Source organism: Cynocephalus volans, chromosome 6 (assembly GCF_027409185.1).
Source record: "Cynocephalus volans isolate mCynVol1 chromosome 6, mCynVol1.pri, whole genome shotgun sequence".
NCBI classification, from domain to species: Eukaryota; Metazoa; Chordata; class Mammalia; order Dermoptera; family Cynocephalidae; genus Cynocephalus; species Cynocephalus volans.
This window is the reverse complement of record NC_084465.1, coordinates 127,321,417-127,340,561: the sequence shown is the minus strand read 5'-3', so window position 1 is coordinate 127,340,561 and position 19,145 is coordinate 127,321,417. Positions and strand designations below refer to the sequence as shown.

Sequence of the window (19,145 nt, the reverse complement as noted above, 5' to 3'; positions counted from 1 at the left end):
AACTTTAGAAGAACATGAATATTGATGACAAGGAACATAGAATCACTCAAAGTTTTACTTAAGCAGAAGCCAGACCTCACCGAGAAACGGGAACCAAGAAGGCAGGCCCACCCGAGGTAGTTTCCTTCTTATAGTCCCTGCTTCTCCCGGGGGTTCCCGTGGCTTCCACTTCTGCTCCTAGCTAGCCACTGCATTCTTCTCTCTTTTGCAGACTAGTCTTCTCTTTCTCCAAGGGCATGTGAGGGCACATGCCACCATAGCCCTAGGTGTCTTTACAGTTCAGGCACCTAACTGGGACACACTGGTGCCCCCACATCACGATTCAGCACCCCAAAGAGAAACAATGAGTGGTCCAGCTGAGTCAGGCACCCATCTCTGGTCCATCAACTGGCCGAGGGGACAGGGTTACCCACCAGGTCCGTTGGGAGCAGAATCTTGGAGAAGGGAGCCTGAGCAGATTCTCTAAAAAAAAAATAACGTGCAGTAAGGGATAGGAACAACGGCTGTTTCTACTCCCTCCCAAGTCATCTTAGCTGACTAAGGAAGGCAGTGGTAGCCGTCACCACCCACTCGTCCTAGACATAAAGAAAGGCGATGTCAGAAAGTTCAGAAATTGATGGGCCGATAACATAAAGGGGAAGAAAAGCTGGATGTTATTTGACAAACCAGAATTCATAAAATTTCATTGGCTAAAATCGATAAAATAAAGAGATCGATGTCAAGTGAAGCACCCGAATTATCTTTTAAAAATCAATTTCACAGATGCAAGATGAGAAGAATCTAAGATAGCGGCAGATTGTACAGAAAAAAATACCTGGGGGGTTTTGTTTACAATTAACTCAATATTAACCTTTATTGGGTAAAACTACTAAAACGACTGGTGCGATATCTTAGGCCACGGTGGCAGAAGGCAAGAGGCTGGTAACAGAAGCTCATAGTACCACCAGAACCCTTGCCAATGCATGACCCATCTGGAGGATACTGGTTCCATTCTGAGTGCCACCTTTCAAGAAGAAAGTGGACAAATTTGAGATATTTGAAGAGTAGGGGCCAGAATGTGGAAGGGTCTGAAAACCACATGATAGGAGGAATTGTCCCTGACCTTGGTGAAAAAAAGAGGAGAAAACTTGATGCCACTTTCAGATATTTAGAGTATCATGTGTATTCATGATAGAAAGCATCCTTGGGTAAACAGGTGAAATAATACGTCTACACCAGTAGACATAATTTGACTCATTTATTTAAAAAAAAAAATACTATCCATAACATTTACCTAAATATTGTAAGGGTATGCTGCTTCTCTAAGGAAAGAGGAATGTGTTGACCTGCTGTTCTGGTGTCGCATGGATTCTGGTTCTGGAGCAGTTCTTTATCAGTTAGGAATAGGCTTCGTCATCCGGACTTGGAATTAGGTGCTGTGTAAATACACTCACAAAGAAACAAACAGAAATATATAGAAAATGGCAGAAAGAACATTCTTTAGACCTTTCCTCACTCACCATGAGCCCTGGGAAAGTCCTGGGTAAAGCGCCTCAGGTCCGTGCTCTGTCTCCTTATACTGAGCTCTGCTCCTTGGACCACCAGAAAGAGGAATCAGCAGCAGCCATTCCCTTGAAGAATCAGCTTTGTCTACACCCCACTTGGTACCAAGTGGATATGTGTTGTGTGCTATTAGACACCACCCTGCACCAAACACATCATCAGCCACCAGCCCGAGGTGGTCTTTCATTGTGAGCTGTCTCTTCTCATCCAGACACAGTTTCTTGAAGACCCCTTTTAAAATTAAGGGTGCTGCCCTGAGGAGAGAACACAGTGCGTAAGCCGTGTCTCACCACCTGCCGTGCCAGCCATCCCAGGAATTTGGATTGAGCTCTGGAGATGTGCTGAACCGGGCATAGAAGATACACAAGTCTGTGAGGGAGAGAGGCCTGGGTGGGCTGACCTGGTGCAACAGGGCCACGGGCAAAGTCCTGAGCGTGGGCTGCGGTGACCAGGACAGCAGGCAGTGGGCACTGAGCCTCCATGGCGGTACTAGTTTAACAAGATCGTGTGTGTTAAAGTGAGATTGTGCTTTGCTCCTATTTTTCAGGGACCTGAAGCTAGATAACATCCTTTTAGATAAAGATGGACATATCAAAATAGCGGATTTTGGAATGTGCAAGGAGAACATGGTAGGAGACGCGAAGACAAATACCTTCTGTGGGACTCCTGACTACATCGCCCCGGAGGTAGGAGGCCTGCCCACCTGGGAGCCCCGCCACTGCCCCTCCCAGCTCAGCATCAGCAGGTTTTAAGTGTTTCGGTTCGGTTCCAGATTTGTGCTTGTTTTTCTTAGTGTTTCATAAATGCAGCCGTACGTATGGCTTGCTGTTATTATTTTATGTGGGATGCTACTCATACTAATTACACCTTTCCAAGGCTCGACTGCTCCATTCTCTTTCTGTCATGGCTCTGACCCACCCCCAGCCTTGAACTAGACTCAGACAAACCAGAAGGAGGAACTGGGGGAAAGCCAGATGGGAACAAATCCCACCTAAGTCAAGTGGCCTCACTGTGGGGTCGAAGACCCGAACTGGGGTTTCCAAGCTGTCCCTGTGTGCCGTGGAGAGATGGCCAAGGTCTCACCGATTTTCATTTCTTCTTCTGTAAAATGGGTCTAATACTTACATCACCCTGGTGTTGCACACGTTAAATGAGAAAGCATGTGACAGTTAAACCTCAGCCCCACTCCTGCCAAAATAACAATAATAATAATTAATAATAATAATAATGCATTGCTACTATATTCTCAGCATCCAGAGGGAATGGCATGTGCTCAGAAGGCATCCATCAATCCAACTAAACCCACCTCTCCCCTTATTATATAATCCTCCCAGCTGCCCAGCCCAGAGAGGTTAGAGACCCCCTCAGCCCTTGGTCCTTCCCACAGCACAGCACAGCACTTGTCCTAGTTGCTTTTTTATCTTTGAATCTCCCTGCATGACTGGATATTTGCTCTAAAGCCAAGGACTGGTTTTTTCATTCACTTTTTTGAAGATTTTTATTTCTAAATAATTATAGATTCACAGGAAGTTGCAAAAATAGTGCAGAAACATCTGCCATCTGTACCCTTTGCCCAGGTTCCCCCAGTGGTTACATCTTCCCTGGCTGGGGAACAGTATCAAAACTGGGAAACTGACATTGGTCCAAGGCATATGTGGTTCTGTGCCATCTTCTTACATGGGCAGATTTGTGTGATCTTATTCACATTTATATCCAAGGACCTAGCGCAGGTCTTGGACATGAAGATGCTAATAAACACCTTCTGGAAGAATGAATGAATAACTGAATTAATAAATGTGTGAATGGGTGATGATTGTTTAATAAAGACAGTGACCAACCTCAGATTTCCTGGGTAGAATAACTTTAGCAGCAAATTCCTGTCATCGCCAAAATAATTGTGGTAGCCTCAGTCTAAGAACTAAGTGAGTTTACCCTGTGATTGTGTGGTATTTGATTTTATGTAACCTTGTTTAAATGCAAGGTTGGACTCTGTTCCACAAGAAATTATGGTTTCTAACTTTCTAGGAATTGTCAAGCTCCCAGAGCTTGGTTCATTGATTTAATAACTTTTTGATATTAGAAATCTGTGCTTCATTCAGGTTAGCACAAATATAGATGTCGATGCACTAAACCATTTCCAGTTTGAAGAGAAGCCAAAGCTAATCAAGACCTCAGAGAAGAGACTCAATTCAGCGGCTGAACTACCCTTAACAATAGTTCAATAATCCATCCCCCTTCGCGGTCACTGCCAGCAGAGGTCTCCTTTGTCCTTTTCTCCACCTCACGTGAGATTCCTCGGTTTCTTTCCTCTGCACCTGAGGACATCTTAACGTGTTTGCTTTGCTCTTTTCATTCCTGTCTACAAATGCTTCACGCCGTGGCCTTGGCAACCTTCTTCCTGATTCTGTTTCCCTCTGCAAGTTCCAGAATTTAACTTCAGTGACCTGCTTCTCCCTTTGCAACTACCTTTCCACCTCTCATCTTCAAACACACCTCTCTCCATTGCACTTCAGGCTGGGTCCTCTTCCCTTCTTCCTGGACATTTTCCATGGGCACTGCATCGGTGACTATGGGTTTAGATCCAGAATTAATATGGCCAGCCCAAACTTGTTCTTGCTCCAAACCCACAAGTCCTTTTTCCTGCTTGAGATCTCCACCTGAAAGTCGCAGGCCCTGCAAAATAACTGCTCCAAAACTCACTTTCTCTGGTGAACTTCCACCCAACACACCTTTTTTTTTTTTTCATTCTTTCTTTCTTGGTGAATTACTTGTTATCCACCTAGTTGTCTACATAGAAAACTAGGAATTATCCAAGTTTTCTCCTTTTTTCTTAGCCCCCAAATCCAACCAAACAGCAAGACGGTCTAAAATTGGACCTCTCATGTCTGTTTCCATCCCTAAGCTTGTGCCTTAGCTGAGTCTCCCTTCACTAATACTAATTAGGAATGTAATTAGTATTCCTTCTCTATCGTCAGTGTGAATGCCCTTGATTTAGTCCGCAAAGACTCTCCAGGCCCTCCCATCCCTGCTGCTGCCGCCCTGGTCAGGAGCATCGGCATCTCTTGCTGTGGGTCCTGGTGGTGCCCTTGCACCTGACTTTCCTCTGTCCCCCTCTGTGCATTCGAACTTCTTGATCATGCTCTTGTTGAGACGAAGGTTTAGCCACCTTCTCATCAGCTAAAACGTAACTAACGAGGTCGTCACTGTTTTCAGCTTCAACATATGTGGCTGACAAAGAGCTTGAACTACAAGTAAGAGAGACGCCAACACCGCCATGTTCTCACGTTTTGCTTATGTTGGTGTTACTTATCGCATTTTATCTTTAATCTGCATATTGCATTCGCATTATCACTGCAGTACTACCTTTAGTCCAAGCCTCTTTGCAGATAACTTCTTAAGGACTTGTCACTTTGTGAAAATTAGTTAGTTAAAACAGAACCCCAAATCATGTGCTACCTTGCAATTCACGGAAAATAAATGAACAGGCCAAGCCGCCCCTGAGTTCCTTCTGAGATAAGACTTCCCGAGGGATACCCCATGGACTGTTCAAGTTTCTAAACGAGAGGTACCTGTGTCACTCTGTACAGCAAATATTTATAAAGCCTAACTTCTTTCTTATTTCAGATTTTTTAAAAAGGAATATAAATAAAAGTTCTAAATTTCCTCCCACATCCCGTTAGATCATCTGGGTCATTCTTTGGTTTATGGACCCTATGAAGGCCACTGGTCTGCCAAGTTACCAGACTTGCCTTTGTAATGTGCAAACCTGTCACTCCAGTGCCTTAAAATCTTTAAGAAGTCCCCAACTATCAGCTGGGTATGAGCCAAAATCCTGAGCATAAGTCCTCAACAATGTGTCCAGGCATAGGAAAGTGCTGGCTTCCCCTGACGGGGCCACACCGTGCCTGCTCTGCCTTGCACATCCTTGGTCTGTGGCCATCCCACCTCCACAGCCATCCTCTCCCTAAGGACGCTTCTGACCTCTCAGACTAGTCTCTTCTCTGTGCTACCACAGCACATGTGTGTGCAGTTTACCAGTAAGCTGATTTCTCCCCATCGGGACCGTGAGTTGCCCACCCTGTGGCACTTCTCTTCCCCACAGCTCCTGAATAAACCCCACAGGTTTCCTGAATAAACGCCCGCACCAGGGCGTGCACCTGAAACACCCACTCTGCACGGGCACTGCACCCCCCACCTCTGGGCCTCTTTTATACCAACCCTCAGCAGCCTCCTCCTTCTCTCTCCCGCAACATCCCACCCGCTTTTCAAGGCCCCACACTCATGCCATCTACCGTGTGAGGTTTTTCTTTATCTCATTCACATGCCCATTGCCCTTTCCACCCTGAAAAACAGAACGAAAGTGGAGCAGTGCTCTCTTCCCTCTGTGCCTAGTAATCACTTAACCTTCCCTGAAGGGGCTCGAAGCCTGCGCTGCCTTGTGTCGTCTTTATGACTATGCAGTTGTCACCTTTTCTGTTAAAGTACATGCTCCTTTGGGGAAGGGATTCCGTGGCTAATGGAAAGCACAAGGTAAGGCAAGGAGTTAGAAAGACACAGGCGCACAAAATGGCTGGGGACTAAGGCCATGAGCCCATGTAGCGGACACTGATCTCTCCTATCAGGAGAACTCAAATCCCAGCAGTAAATGCATTTCAAAGTAGCAGCAGGAATGATGCATGAAAAGCAGTCACAGGCGGCGCTCCCCTCAGCCGGGAGATAGTCTCCCCAGTCTGTGTCTCCCGAGACCCGAAGCTTCTCTCCAAGGCCCTGCTGGTCCCTCTGTCTTCCCATTTTAGGAGCAAGAAGGGTCTGGTGTAAAATCAGAGGTCCAAGTTCATTTAGACAAATAATAGGGAAACAGGTAAATAGGAAAACCTTCTGCTTTCTAATGCACACTAGCTACCCAGCAAATCCACATGGGGTTTCAATAGGAGGAAGCAGCTCCCTGGAGAAAGTAGGAATCACCTGAAACCAAAAGCACAGAGGTCCCAGGGGGTGCTCAGTACTGGAGCAGCGCTTACCCCGGTGCACATCCACGCAGAGGCCTGTGCAGCTCAGCTCACCAGCTCCCAAAGGCTGCAGGAGGTGCAAGTCTCACCACTGTCAGGGAGGAAGAGGGACTGTGGCATGGAGTGGTAAAACTGGGGAAGGAAAGGAACTAGACAAAAGAAGAATGAATAGCCCATAATGAGGGGAGGCACTGGGGCTGAGACAGAAAGGACCTGCTCTACCAGTGTTTCTCCACCACTGTCTCGTGAAATATATACAGTGTGGGCTGGCTGGTTGGCTTAGTTTGTTAGAGCTTGGTGCTGATAACACCAAGGTCAAGAGTTTGGATCCCCACATTGGCCAGCTGCCCCCCTTCCAAAAAATACACACACACATGCACACACAATGGTGCGAGCATGACCTTGTTAGGTTAATGTTTAAAACCAGGAGACAGCTTTATGTAGGCACATGATGTTATAAAATGCCCCAAGACTGGAAGTCTCGGAACATGGCCTTCCACTCACTAACTAGGAGACTTCAAATAAGGCATGTGACATCCCTAAGTCCAATCATTATCCTCTTTAAAATATGAATGGCAGAACTTAGCTCAAGGGGTTCTTATAAATAAAAGACATAATAAAGGAAAATTCCTAACATCTTTTAGTGTTCTTTAAGGGAATATTTTGTTCTGTGTGTAAATCTTCATTTTGCTTCTTCCTACCTTAGGATTGAAATTTTTTACTGACATCATCTAGCCTAGATGGCTTAATCTGCACTCCAGCTGTCTCCTGTCCTCTAAATTTCTCTTCATTTGTCCTGCCAAATGTTGTTTATTTACAAAGATGTGTTGCTCACAGCAGTTTGTGTTCTCTTTGGCACCCCCTGGTGGCATGTCTCAGAAATTGCGTGTGTACCTGGCCCCACTTAACAGCAAACTTGACTGAACTAAGACTGTATGTTAATTGGGTACATCTCTACTTTTCTTATCATTCTCCCAGGTCTACTTTTAGGTTATTTCTTAAGGAAAACTTTATTTTTTTAAAAATTTTAAAATAAACTTTGTAAAGTTTAGTAAACTTTAACATTTAAATATTGAGTTAAGGCCAGTGGACAGCATTTTTATACTGGAAATTGGTGGCAGGTTGCAAAATTCTATTTTCAACTTTGTGTGTGTAGGGGTGTGTGTGTGTGTGTGTGTGTGTGTGTGTGTGTGACCGGTAAGGGGATCACAACCCTCGGCACAGTGTCGTCCGCACCACGCTCAGCCAGTGAGCGCACCAGCCATCCCAATATAGGATCCGAACCCACAGCCTCGGCGCTACCAGCACCGCACTCACCCGAGTGAGCCACGGGGCCGGCCCTCTATTTGCATCTTGATCTATATTTTCACATATGGGGACAAGTTTATCAAAATAGATATTTATCATAGCACTTATAGGAATGTTGATATGACAAATCACCTTGACGTTCCTAGTTTTCATTAGATCCTTAATAAGGCCCCATAATAAGCTGGCCAGATGTGATTGCCACTTCTTACAAATGAGGTTGAGAGGTAGGTTAAGGAGTCTTTCCAAAACTATGCAATAAGAGATTAAGCCAGAAGTAGAAGCTGTGACATTTTATATAGCCATCAAACCTGTTTTGCTGTTGTTTTGTTAGAGACACATCACGGTAGCCCTGAGCCTCCCTTGGTACTGATCCCAAGTCCCAGGGACAGGCACAGGGGTGAGGCAGGATCCAGGATGACTGCTGAGAACATCATTCTACTCCATCAGAAAAGTTCACCAGCATCAAAACATGCAGCTTTTAGAAAATACTGGAATGTCTAGAAGTCTAGTGTCATTTTTCTTTCCTAAGGCCATTGGTGCTACAATTCTACAATTTATTCCAAAGCCCCATTTAAGAAGGAAGGAAAAACCTCATTTCAAATGAGTAGCACCAATAGCAATAGTGTGTGTGTGTGTTTATGGGTACGTGGGACGCCCAGGATAGATTGCAGAGTGGAGAGGATGGCCACCCCCAGGACGGTCCCAGTCCCCCTTTAGTGATTCGGTACTCTTATCCATTCCCCATTTTGTTTTGGGTGATAAAACAGCCTGCCCCCAACCCGTCCTGGGAGCAGCAGTCATGAATTAACAAAGATTTCTTCCTCTTCTCCATTTAGCAAATTGTTATTGTGCTCCTACTATGTACTAGGATTTTTTTTTTAATTGTGGTAAAATATACATAAAATTTACCATTTTAACCATTTTTAAGTGTACAGTTCAGTAATGTTAAGTATATTTCTATAGCTGTGCAACTGGTCTCCAAGATGTTTTCATGCTGAAAAACGGAAGCTCTATACCCATTAAACAATAACTACCTGTTCCTCCTCCCCGCAGCCCCTGGCAACCACCAACTTCCTGTTTCTAGAATTTGACTACTCTAGGGTACCTCATATAAGTAGAATTATACAGTATTTATCTTCTTGTGACTGGCTGGATAATATTCCATTATGTGGATACAGCACATTTTTTTTCAACATCTCCCCAATTCCCCCAAGTCTTTCACCCCCCCCAGTCCCTGGGTGACCACCATTCTACTCTCTCTTTCTGTGAGTTTGACTTTTCAATATTCCATGGATAAGTTGGATCACATGGTATTTGTCTTCCTGTGACTGGCTTATTTCACTTAGCATAATTAAACAGGATTTCCTTCTTTTTAAAGGCCGAATAGTATTCCATGTGTATATATACCACATTTTCTTTGTCCACCCACCTGCTTATGGACGCTTGGTTAATTGTGAATAATGCTGCAATGAACATGGGTGTGCAGACGTCTCTTCGACCTCCTGACTTTGGCTATATACCCACCACCACATTTCTTTGTCCATCCATTGATGGATCCTACTAGGTACAGTCTTAGAGAAGGTCACAGCACAGTTTTTTTGGATGACAAGTGTTGCGATCTCTACCTTCCAACACTAAACAAGGAAGTTGCTGAAAGGTCAGCATACAAAACCTTTTTTGACAGGAAAATGAATTGGTGAAAGGACAGAAATCTTTTAAGAAGTTAGGTGGGATTCCAGGCTTTACATCCACCCTCCTAACAGGTAGACCAGACCAGTTCTACGCAAAACTCACCATCCAGCTATGCACAGCTCTTAGAGGTCTCTGATTTCTGAATTTGAACAGTTTGTTATCCTGTGCTCTCCATCCCACGGAGTCACACAATTTGAATCTGCATTACAGTGACTCCAAATGTGACTCCTGCATGTCACAGCCATGACTAGCTAGGCTTTAAGGAAGGGACTTGGTCAGATGGCCTCTTTGGATGCTTCATGACGGCAGAGATTTTAAGCAAAGACTCAGGACAGTGGGAGTCTGTAAAGCACATGGGCTTGGTTTGTTTAGACGTTCATGTCAGAGGCACTGAGCTACACACCAGCTTTGGTAGCTCTGATATCTGCCATACAGGTCCTCATGGCACCGATGGGAAAAGGAAGGCAAACAGCACAGTTGAGTTGTTTAGTTGTTTCACTGAAAGCCAGAGGAAAAGTAGAAATGGAAATTCAAAACTGTTTCCTCGAACTCAAACTCAAAAATGCTGGCATTTCTGTCCATTCATCAGCTTGTCAAAAGATACAATTTTCAGTGTGACCTTTGTTGAAGGCACGTACTGTCACCCTATCGAGTATTTACTGAGTGGCTTTGAGAAGCTCAGAAAGAAATCATCAACCTCATTTCTGCTAATTGCAACTCTGCCTTTTGGTCACACAGATCTTGCTGGGTCAGAAATACAATCACTCTGTTGACTGGTGGTCCTTTGGCGTTCTCCTTTACGAGATGCTCATTGGCCAGTCGCCTTTCCACGGCCAGGATGAAGAAGAGCTCTTCCACTCCATCCGCATGGACAATCCCTTTTACCCCCGATGGCTTGAGAAGGAAGCTAAGGACCTTCTGGTGAAGGTAAGAAATGAAGTCAAGAAGGTTTTCATAAGATTAGTATTAGGTTTTCTGATCAATATTTCCATTTATTTCTAGATTCTGATTTATACCTGGTAAACAATGACTGTATTGGATTTAAATGGGATACCCGCTGTCTCTGTTTTAACTGACACACCAAAACTGTGAACATTTATATCAAAGTGAGTATAGGATAGACCCTCCTGTGCATCATGTAGGAAAGAAATGCCCGGGAACCAGTTCCATGACCCTTGAACGCCTTTATGTGGAGATGTAATTGATCCTTTGAACAAGCACGATTTTGGGCTTAAAACTCAGTCTGTTGTCACTCTTATGTCATAAAACATTGTCTCAGTTGAGAAATTAAAACTGCGCAGCTCAAGATATTAGTCATCACGTCAATTTTAACTTTAAAGCTGAGACTCGTGCTCTTTGCTCTGGGCAGAGTTCACGGCTGGCCGCTGTTCACCTGTGGAGAGTGAGTGTAGTCATGTTGGGCTTGACTGTGTCCTTGTTCTTTTCCTCTCCATCTCTCGAGTTTCTGCTTCAGACCATACCAGGTGGGAGCACAGAAAGGATGAAGGGATAAGGAGAAAGAACTGTTCTTAGTCAGCTGGATGGCTTCACACTCTGAACTTGGCATGATTACAGCTGAGACTTTTGCAAGGCACTCTTGTAGGTTCTTTGGAAATACTTATCCCTGGGGACATTTTTGGCTGAAACCCTTGAGATGGAGGCCATTGAACTCATTCCCTAGCCCATGTACTGTACCAATACTAATTCAGGAACACCCTTTCCCACCATTGGTTGACCTCCAGCAGATTGTCTTAGGCAGTACTTAAAATACAGGCAGACCAGCTCTCACCCGCATGCCCTACCTGGTGTCCACTGGAAATATTGATGCATAGTTTACCCTAACAAACTCTTAGAGTACAGGCCATTGCCATCTTAGCAGGATTCTCCAGAATTCATCATCAAAGCAGATGTCAGACCCTTGTCCATGATAGCCCAGGATGCATTAAGATCAGCTTACAGTGCTATAGATGGAAACTGGGCCCTGAGAATCATGTGCCATGAACCAGGAGCTCCCAAAGCAAACCAGTGCAGAGACAGAGGAACATCTGAGAGACATCATTAAAAATTCGGACTTTAGGCAGAGTCCAGTCTACCTTTTTTTGAGGATGTGATTCTAGTGTATGAATGTAACAAGCTGTAAAATGAAAATGAATCATGCCAATACGACATGCCCAATACATATAGGAATAATAAGCACTACATTTACTGAGCTGTCCCAGCAAATATTTGGATCAAAGAGACCCACCAGTGTGATTAAGAGGCTGGCAAATCTAAGAGAAGTGGACCAAGAATAGAGAATGCTTTAGAAGAAACATTGTTTTGATTTCTAGGATCTCTTATGTCAGCTGGTTAAAAAAAAAAAAAAAAAAAAACCATCATTTAGAGAAATAATTTTTAGCCTTGCTCTTTCTATATTCAAAATGGGAATAGGATAAGGTTCTTCAACATTAGAAGCTATCAGTGAGTTTTAAATCGAAATTTAAAAGGCCCATCTTTTTTCACTAGCCTCCTCTTTTCTCTTGAAGAACTACTTGGCATTAAATTTAAAAGGTATACACCTCCACCTCTCTAATACAAATGACAACTCATCTAGGGCACTAAAAATTTTGAGACAACTCCAGAGCTCTCTATGGGGCATCAAGATGTTGACTGTGAGAGGTGCTGACAAGGCTCTCACAGGACACCCAGTCCAAGGCTAGTGGAACCAGGCATTTAAAAACCTGAGCCAGTTCCATTCAGCTTCTGCTTTCTGACTGCGATCCAAACAAGCAATAAACTTAGAAAACTCCCCAAACGACCAATTAAATTCACTTTTAATGACTGAACAAAACACATATTAAATGAAAGTTCATTTCAAAATAAACCAAGAACAACAAAAAGATGACAACAGTGAAAATAAGTTAGTGGGATTAGAATATGAACAGTTTTACTTTACATACATTTAACTTACGCTTGGTTGTAGGAAGGACTCAACGTGAAGTATCTTAGTCTGCTCAGGCTGCCATAACAAGATACCACAGCCTGGGCAGCTTGAACAACAGACATTTGTTTCTCACAGTTCTAGGGGCTTGAAGTCCAAGATCAAGGTGCCAACAGGGTCAGTTCTGGTGAGGACTCTCTTCCTGGATTGCAGACAGCCTCCTTCTTGCTGTGTCCTCACATGGTGGAGAGAGAGAGAGAGTGCTCTGTGCCTCTTCTCATAAGAACGTTAATCCTATCGGATCATAATCTTATAGGTATCTTCTTATAAGGACACTAATCCTATTGGATCCTTATGATCTTATTTAACCTTAATTACCTCCATAAAGGCCCTCCCTATCCATGGTCATATTGGGAGTTAGGGCTTCAACCTATTAATTTTGGGGGGACACACTTCAGTCCATAGCTTGAGGGGCTGCACTGAGAAGCCTGGGCCAACAAAACCCACTGGAAAAAAAGGAATGAGGAGAGGCTTGGTGTGTACCATCAGGGAGGTGAGGTCATCTTCAGACATAGGGGCTGGCTTCAGGTGATCACAGCATGGGGGCCCTGGAGATACAGACACAATCCCTCAACACCGGTGCCCATAAGAACCAACCCTCCCATGGTGCTTCCCACACTCAGCTCGATCTCAGGATCTGGGACAGCTTCAGGCAAGGGCTGAGGGTGAAGGCAGGGCTAACCAAGTCACTCTGTGGAAAGAAGTTGGGGGTGATGATTTCAAAGGAGAGAAAGATTGGGTAGGAGGAAAGGATTACTTCCAGTTGGAGGGAAAATGCAAAAAGTCGTGTGCATGGAAACCTACTCAGCAGAGAAAGGAACGCTATTGACACACAAAACAACTTGCGTACATCTCCAGAGCGTCATGTTGAATGCGAAAAGTCAGTCACTTGCTCTGAGTGCATTTATGTAACGTCACTGAAACGACAACATCACAGAGATGGAAATGAGATTAGTGGTAGCCGGGATGAGGGGTGGCAGGGGCAGGGGAGTGGGTATGACTATAAAGGGAGATGGTGATGGAGGAGTTTGTATCCTGCTTGTCATGGGGCTTGCCCTGATCTGCACATGTGATAAAATGGCTTGATCTAGACACACACATTCCTGGTTTTGACCTTGTGCTGTCATTACATGAGATGTGACCAGGTGGGGAGACTGGGTGAAGGGCATACAGGACATCTCTGCTATATTTTCAATGTCCTGTGAATATATGCTTATTTCAAAATAAAAAAAAAAATTTATAAGCAAAACTAAATCTAATGCTAAATGTCATGCAAATAGCAAAAAAAGAAGAAAAAAGTCATCTTCAGAGTTTCAATGACAGGAGAAAGATTTGCCACAGGGTAGAAAATAGATTTGGTTGAATAAACTAGAAACCAAGACAATTAAGGATAAAGAAGATTTTAAAAAGGACTGGTTGGTGAAAAAAGTTTTAAGTTCACGTAGAGAGTTTGGGCTTACTATTTCCCATGTAAGCTAGTAAAAGTTCCATGTCTTTTCTCCTGCACATATTCTTGCAGTTGGTGTACAAAAATTAGTTTCCATTAAGCAACTTGCTGACTATAAGCCTGGCTTCTAGCTTCATCTGTACTCCTCATTTGCTTTATAAATTTGATCTAACAGCCCCCAAATCCTTGAGCCCCCTTTTCTGCAAAAATCAAAGGTAGTACCTTTTCTCAGAAATTTCGTCTAGGGAATTTTACATAATGTTGTAAAGCCCAGAAGTCATGGGTCCTCTGGAAAAGCTGAACAAATCAGCGTTTAGTGGCATCTGTTATAGCAGCGGCATCAGTACCAGACTCTGTCCCCTTTCGCCCTCACAGGGCATGGATGCAGGTTGTGCACTGAACAATTACACATCAGGAGAGGTTGCACACGTCAAGAGTTGCTGCCGGGATGGCAGTAACATCCTTTTCTACTCACCCAGGATGTCCTGTTCATTTGTTTGAAAACAACAGAAAACTAATGATCTCGAACAGAAATACCACTCCTTTTTATAGAAAGTATCTGAGGAGTGACTGAAGAAGGAAGGTAGATTCCAGTACAATCTGTCACCTGTCACGGGTGGCCATCCTCAGCAGCCCAGAACTGCTTTCCTGCCCAGACTGTCAAATAAATTTCAACAAACTCCAACAACATCCTGGCCATGTATGTAAGAGATGTGCTATTTCCTATAAATGTAAACCACCATTCTGACAGCTTTTTATGGACAAAAGCAAGTCTTTCTTCATGAATTTTATTTCTCGATGCAGCTTTCCTCCCACAGAGTTGCTAACCTGGACCCCCTGTGAGGTCACCAGTCATCCTCAAGACATCAGGCAGGTTGATTTGCTGAAGGGCAGAGATTATAATATTTTACTGTCCTGTGCAAAACTAGAAAGAATACTGAACTTCAGAGTTGGAGATTATATTATATTCTCATTACTCATTTTATTTTTAAAATACATTTTTTACAATTTCATGGTATATATACCAAGCTCAGAAGCCTCTTTGCCATGATGATCTCAGTACAAATGCCACATGTTCATTGAAGAACATCTAATGGAAAGCCTAGATGGTGCATGCTTGGCCCAAGAAAGTTACTTCTAACTTAATTCCCTGATGCATTTATTCTAAAAACATGAGCTAGTTCTTGACCTATTCTTGAGACACTTACACCTTCTATCTAATCTTGTTTTATCAAAATGTCCTGAAGAAGTGAAGGTCAATCACTTATTATGATCATTTCCAGGGAAGAGGCACGAGGCAAGTCACTCATTCCCTCTGCCTCTAAAAAAAAATCAATCTGCTTTCTATCTGTTGACTGGTACTGGTTCTTGAGTTTACAGAAGTGAATTTTCCATATGCTGAAAACAAGTGGCTGAGAGAAGATGAAAACAGAAGGCACATGATCTGCAGATAAACAAAGTGCAAAGGCAGCTTATTCACTAATTCTGCAAACATTCACTGAGCATCTACTTTGTGCATGGAACTGTGCTACATTCTGAAAGAAATAGAAATGGAAATGGTGTCTGCCCTCCAGAGCTTACAGTCTAGAAGCAAAGACAGACTTGGAAAAAAGATACAACGTGCTAATTTCTGTAATGCAGGGAAGAGGTTCTGCTGAGCTAGAGGAGAGACTATCCAACAGAAAAGTGGGAGGGAAGCTGCTCATTGTTTAGGCTCCACCAATGGCTGGATTTATGATCTCGTGCAAGTTACATAGTTACTGTGAGCCTCAGTTTCTCACCTGACAATTGGGATAAAGAACCTGCCTCTAGAACTTGTTTTTAAAATCAGGATGGTCTACATGAAGCATCTAGCTCAGTACCTGACTCTCAAAGAACGCTGGTCGGCATGGATGATTTAACCAAACACATGAGCGTGAATAGGGCTAGGAGAGGAGGGGACGCTCCCTGTCAGTTCAGATAATCAAAGAAAGCTTCACAAAGAAAAGGAGGTGTAAGCTGAGCCCTGAAAGGTGGAGCAGGATTTAAAGATGAAGAGAAGGAAATAGGATGGAATATGAGGAAAGGTGTCTCCTTGCAAGATGGAAATGTCATTACTGAAGGACAGAGGTAGGAAAGGTTGGAGGTCCCTTGGTGAGTTGATATGTCTGGACAGGAGCTGGTTCCAATGGGAATGGAAGCACCTATGCGTAAGCACCAGGCTGCAGAAAGCCTTGAGCAGCAGCCAAGGACTCGGAGGATGCTAGAAATCACCAAGCCTCAGCGATCCCTAGTGTAACCCTTTGTTTTACAGATAAGTAAATCAAGACACAGAAAAGTTACCAAAGGCCATGTGGGTAGTGAATCTCTTGGATGACAGTCTTGTGTTTTTTACACTGTGAAGTGATTTTCTAGTTAGGTGCTTGGGAACCCCAAATTGCCATAAAAGTCCTCAATGGCCACCGTATGGTAAGGCAGAGAGAGGAACTGAGGATTTACCAGTTGAAAATACTAGGTAGTTGCATGAGCATCTCACTTGGAATTTTAAGAGATTTTCCTACTTTTAAAAAGAGGGTAAAAAATCTTTGCTACAGCATGTTGTTTGGTCATTATTTTTTTGGTAGAGTCTCTGAAGACTTCAAGCAGTAAGGTAATATAAGATAAGCAGTGTTTTAGAATATGTAAACTGGCTGTTTTTACAAGCGGTAAGAGCAAGAGATCCCTGCAATTAGGTGGCAACGGAGGTCACACCCTTGCCAGAGCCCACTGGGAAATCACTGCATTTCACCGAGTTCTCTGTTTTAAAGATCCACAGCCTCCTTAGGATGCCCTATAACTAGTGGTTACTTCATAAATAAACATCTAGCTGATGTAAGAATAAAGGAAAACTACTCCAGACACCCAGAGGACCTGTTAGTTTTCTAAGTTAATGTTTAGACTCTCCTGTTCCTTAATGTCCTAGGAAGGTTGTATTTAAGTTTGAAAAGTTTCCAAGTTTTCTTTCCTGTCTTGCCAGTGTTCATTTTAACCCTATAGGGGAAAATAGCAGGAGAGGGGCCAGTGCAAAGAGGAAAAAAATACATGTACCAGCTCAGAGATCATGAGATGAACTTGGAATTAAATATTACTCATCCAGCAGGTTTGTAGGAGTCAAGAGGGATTCCTGGTACTCAGATGGCTTGTGAAGTCCAAAGCTGACCATCTGAGACTAGTTTATGTTATACCTGAATCCCCACAATGTGGTCCTAAGGAGGCAGTTTTGTATGAAATCATACTCAATTGATGGGCAATCACTCAGACAACAAATAAATTGATCACTTGCTCTACACTGTAGGGTTTCACAGACTAGGAGTTATAGTGCACAAATGTGTGTGCATGTGTGCGTGTGTGTGCATGCATGTGCACTTGTGCTTTGTGCATGTAAGTATGTTGCTATTTCATTTAATCCTCAGATCAGCCCCGTGAGGAGGGCACTTAGCTCACTTACAGTTGAGGAGACTGGCTAAGGGTTCTGTCACTTGCCAGAGGTCCCATAAATAACACATGGCAAAGCTGATTTCAAGCCTGGTCTGTGGAACTCAAAAGATAGCATGTCAAGGGAGCAAAAGCCCAGACTCTAGAATATTCCAAAAGGCTCATGCAAGAGAGTGTCAGGACCAGCTTGACTTTAGTCAATCTTTATAAAGGTAAGTAGAAAAATAAGGTTAGACAAGCGAGTGGCTCGTACACTAAGAAACACAACATCCACTGCTGCAAGGTTGATCGTCCCTTGAGAAGTAAGCGGTTCCCATATGCTGCCTTTCAGCTCTTTGTGCGAGAACCTGAAAAGAGACTGGGAGTGAGGGGAGACATCCGCCAGCACCCTTTGTTTCGGGAAATCAACTGGGAAGAACTTGAAAGAAAGGAGATTGACCCTCCGTTCAGGCCTAAAGTGGTAAGTACTCTCCCGTGGGCCATTTGGTTCAGCAGTTCTCTCCCCTGCAGCTCCTTGCACTGCCCCACCCTTGGGGAGAAGGTGCTTCCTGAATACAGGCTATCTGGCTGATGGGGGGCGCAGGACATGTTACTCTTTTTCCCACAATTTAACCTTGCGGTTAAAATGCACCTGCATGAAGAATGAATTGCTGAGCACCTGCCTTAGGTTGGACATGTATTGGTGAGGGGTGACTATCAGATGAGATAAAGTTTTTGCATGTGATACACACATACTTAATGGTCACAGTCTGGGTCGCCCACACTTGCATCCTATGTCAGGAATTGTGGGGCCATTTTTTCTATGATATTTATTAAAGTTGACCTATGATCTGTAAGGTGTTCATGTAACTATATTCCCTAAAGGCAATTGTTAGGTGTTCTGCAGTTTAAGAAAGAAAAAGTAAATTGGTGCTTAGAAAAAGATAGATCTCTAAATTCCCATGTGTATACTCACAAGCAAAAGTCACTCATCTACATCAGAAAAGGCAGAATGACCTGACTCACATGCAAGGTGGCCACCATAAGTGAAGACAAAGTGGAGTGAGTCTAAGGTGAGAAGTTCTGGAGATGGATGGTGGCAAAGACTGCACAGCAATGTGAATGTGTTCAGTGCCACCAAACAGTACACTTAAAAGTGGTTAAGATGGTAAATTTTATGTCATGTATATTTTACCATAATTTTTAAAAATAAATAATAACTTTTAAAAGAGTAAAGTGGTGGATTTGCCCGATTTAACCATTCCTGGTGATTGCTGGGAACAGGTGGTAATCACCTGTGCAGACAGGGACCCTCTCTGCCATGTCATTCCATTGAGATTGCACAGGCTCGTGGGCGTCACAGCAAAGTGTCCACCTTAGGAAACAGCCATGGTTGGTAGTCGTGATGGCGAATGACTGGGAGAAGCAGTGGACCTTCTTCCCAGGGTTAGATAGTGGTTCTCAACATTTGTCCCAAGTGCAGGGATGTCCCATGGGTTCGGCAGACTGGCCCCCAGTGCCTCTTTGTAACAGTACCACATCTGATGTATGAGCTAATCATTTGCTTGTGATCAATCATTTACCTTGTTTTAGCTATCAGAACAATTTAAGTCATGTCTCACCTTCCACAGCAGATCAAGACTCACCTGGTATTTTCTACATAGAAATTGAAACTTTGATCTAAGCTTCCCCGCAGGACAATTTCCAGTTTTGCCAGGAGGGAGGAATTCCTGTG

The 19,145-nt window shown here is 43.7% G+C and overlaps 1 protein-coding gene across 5 annotated transcripts in view; it reads left to right on the top strand.

Annotated features, from left to right (window-relative positions):
* The window catches only part of PRKCQ (protein kinase C theta), a 123,639-nt gene that overhangs the window by 102,631 nt on the left and 1,863 nt on the right, over positions 1 to 19,145 (top strand). For all 5 annotated transcript variants that reach the window (XM_063100965.1, XM_063100962.1, XM_063100963.1 and 2 more), the window contains exons 15-17: positions 2,090 to 2,228; positions 10,290 to 10,478; positions 17,763 to 17,891. In XM_063100965.1, coding sequence (XP_062957035.1) covers positions 2,090 to 2,228; positions 10,290 to 10,478; positions 17,763 to 17,891 — 457 coding nt within the window. The remainder of the gene's footprint in view (positions 1 to 2,089; positions 2,229 to 10,289; positions 10,479 to 17,762; positions 17,892 to 19,145) is intronic.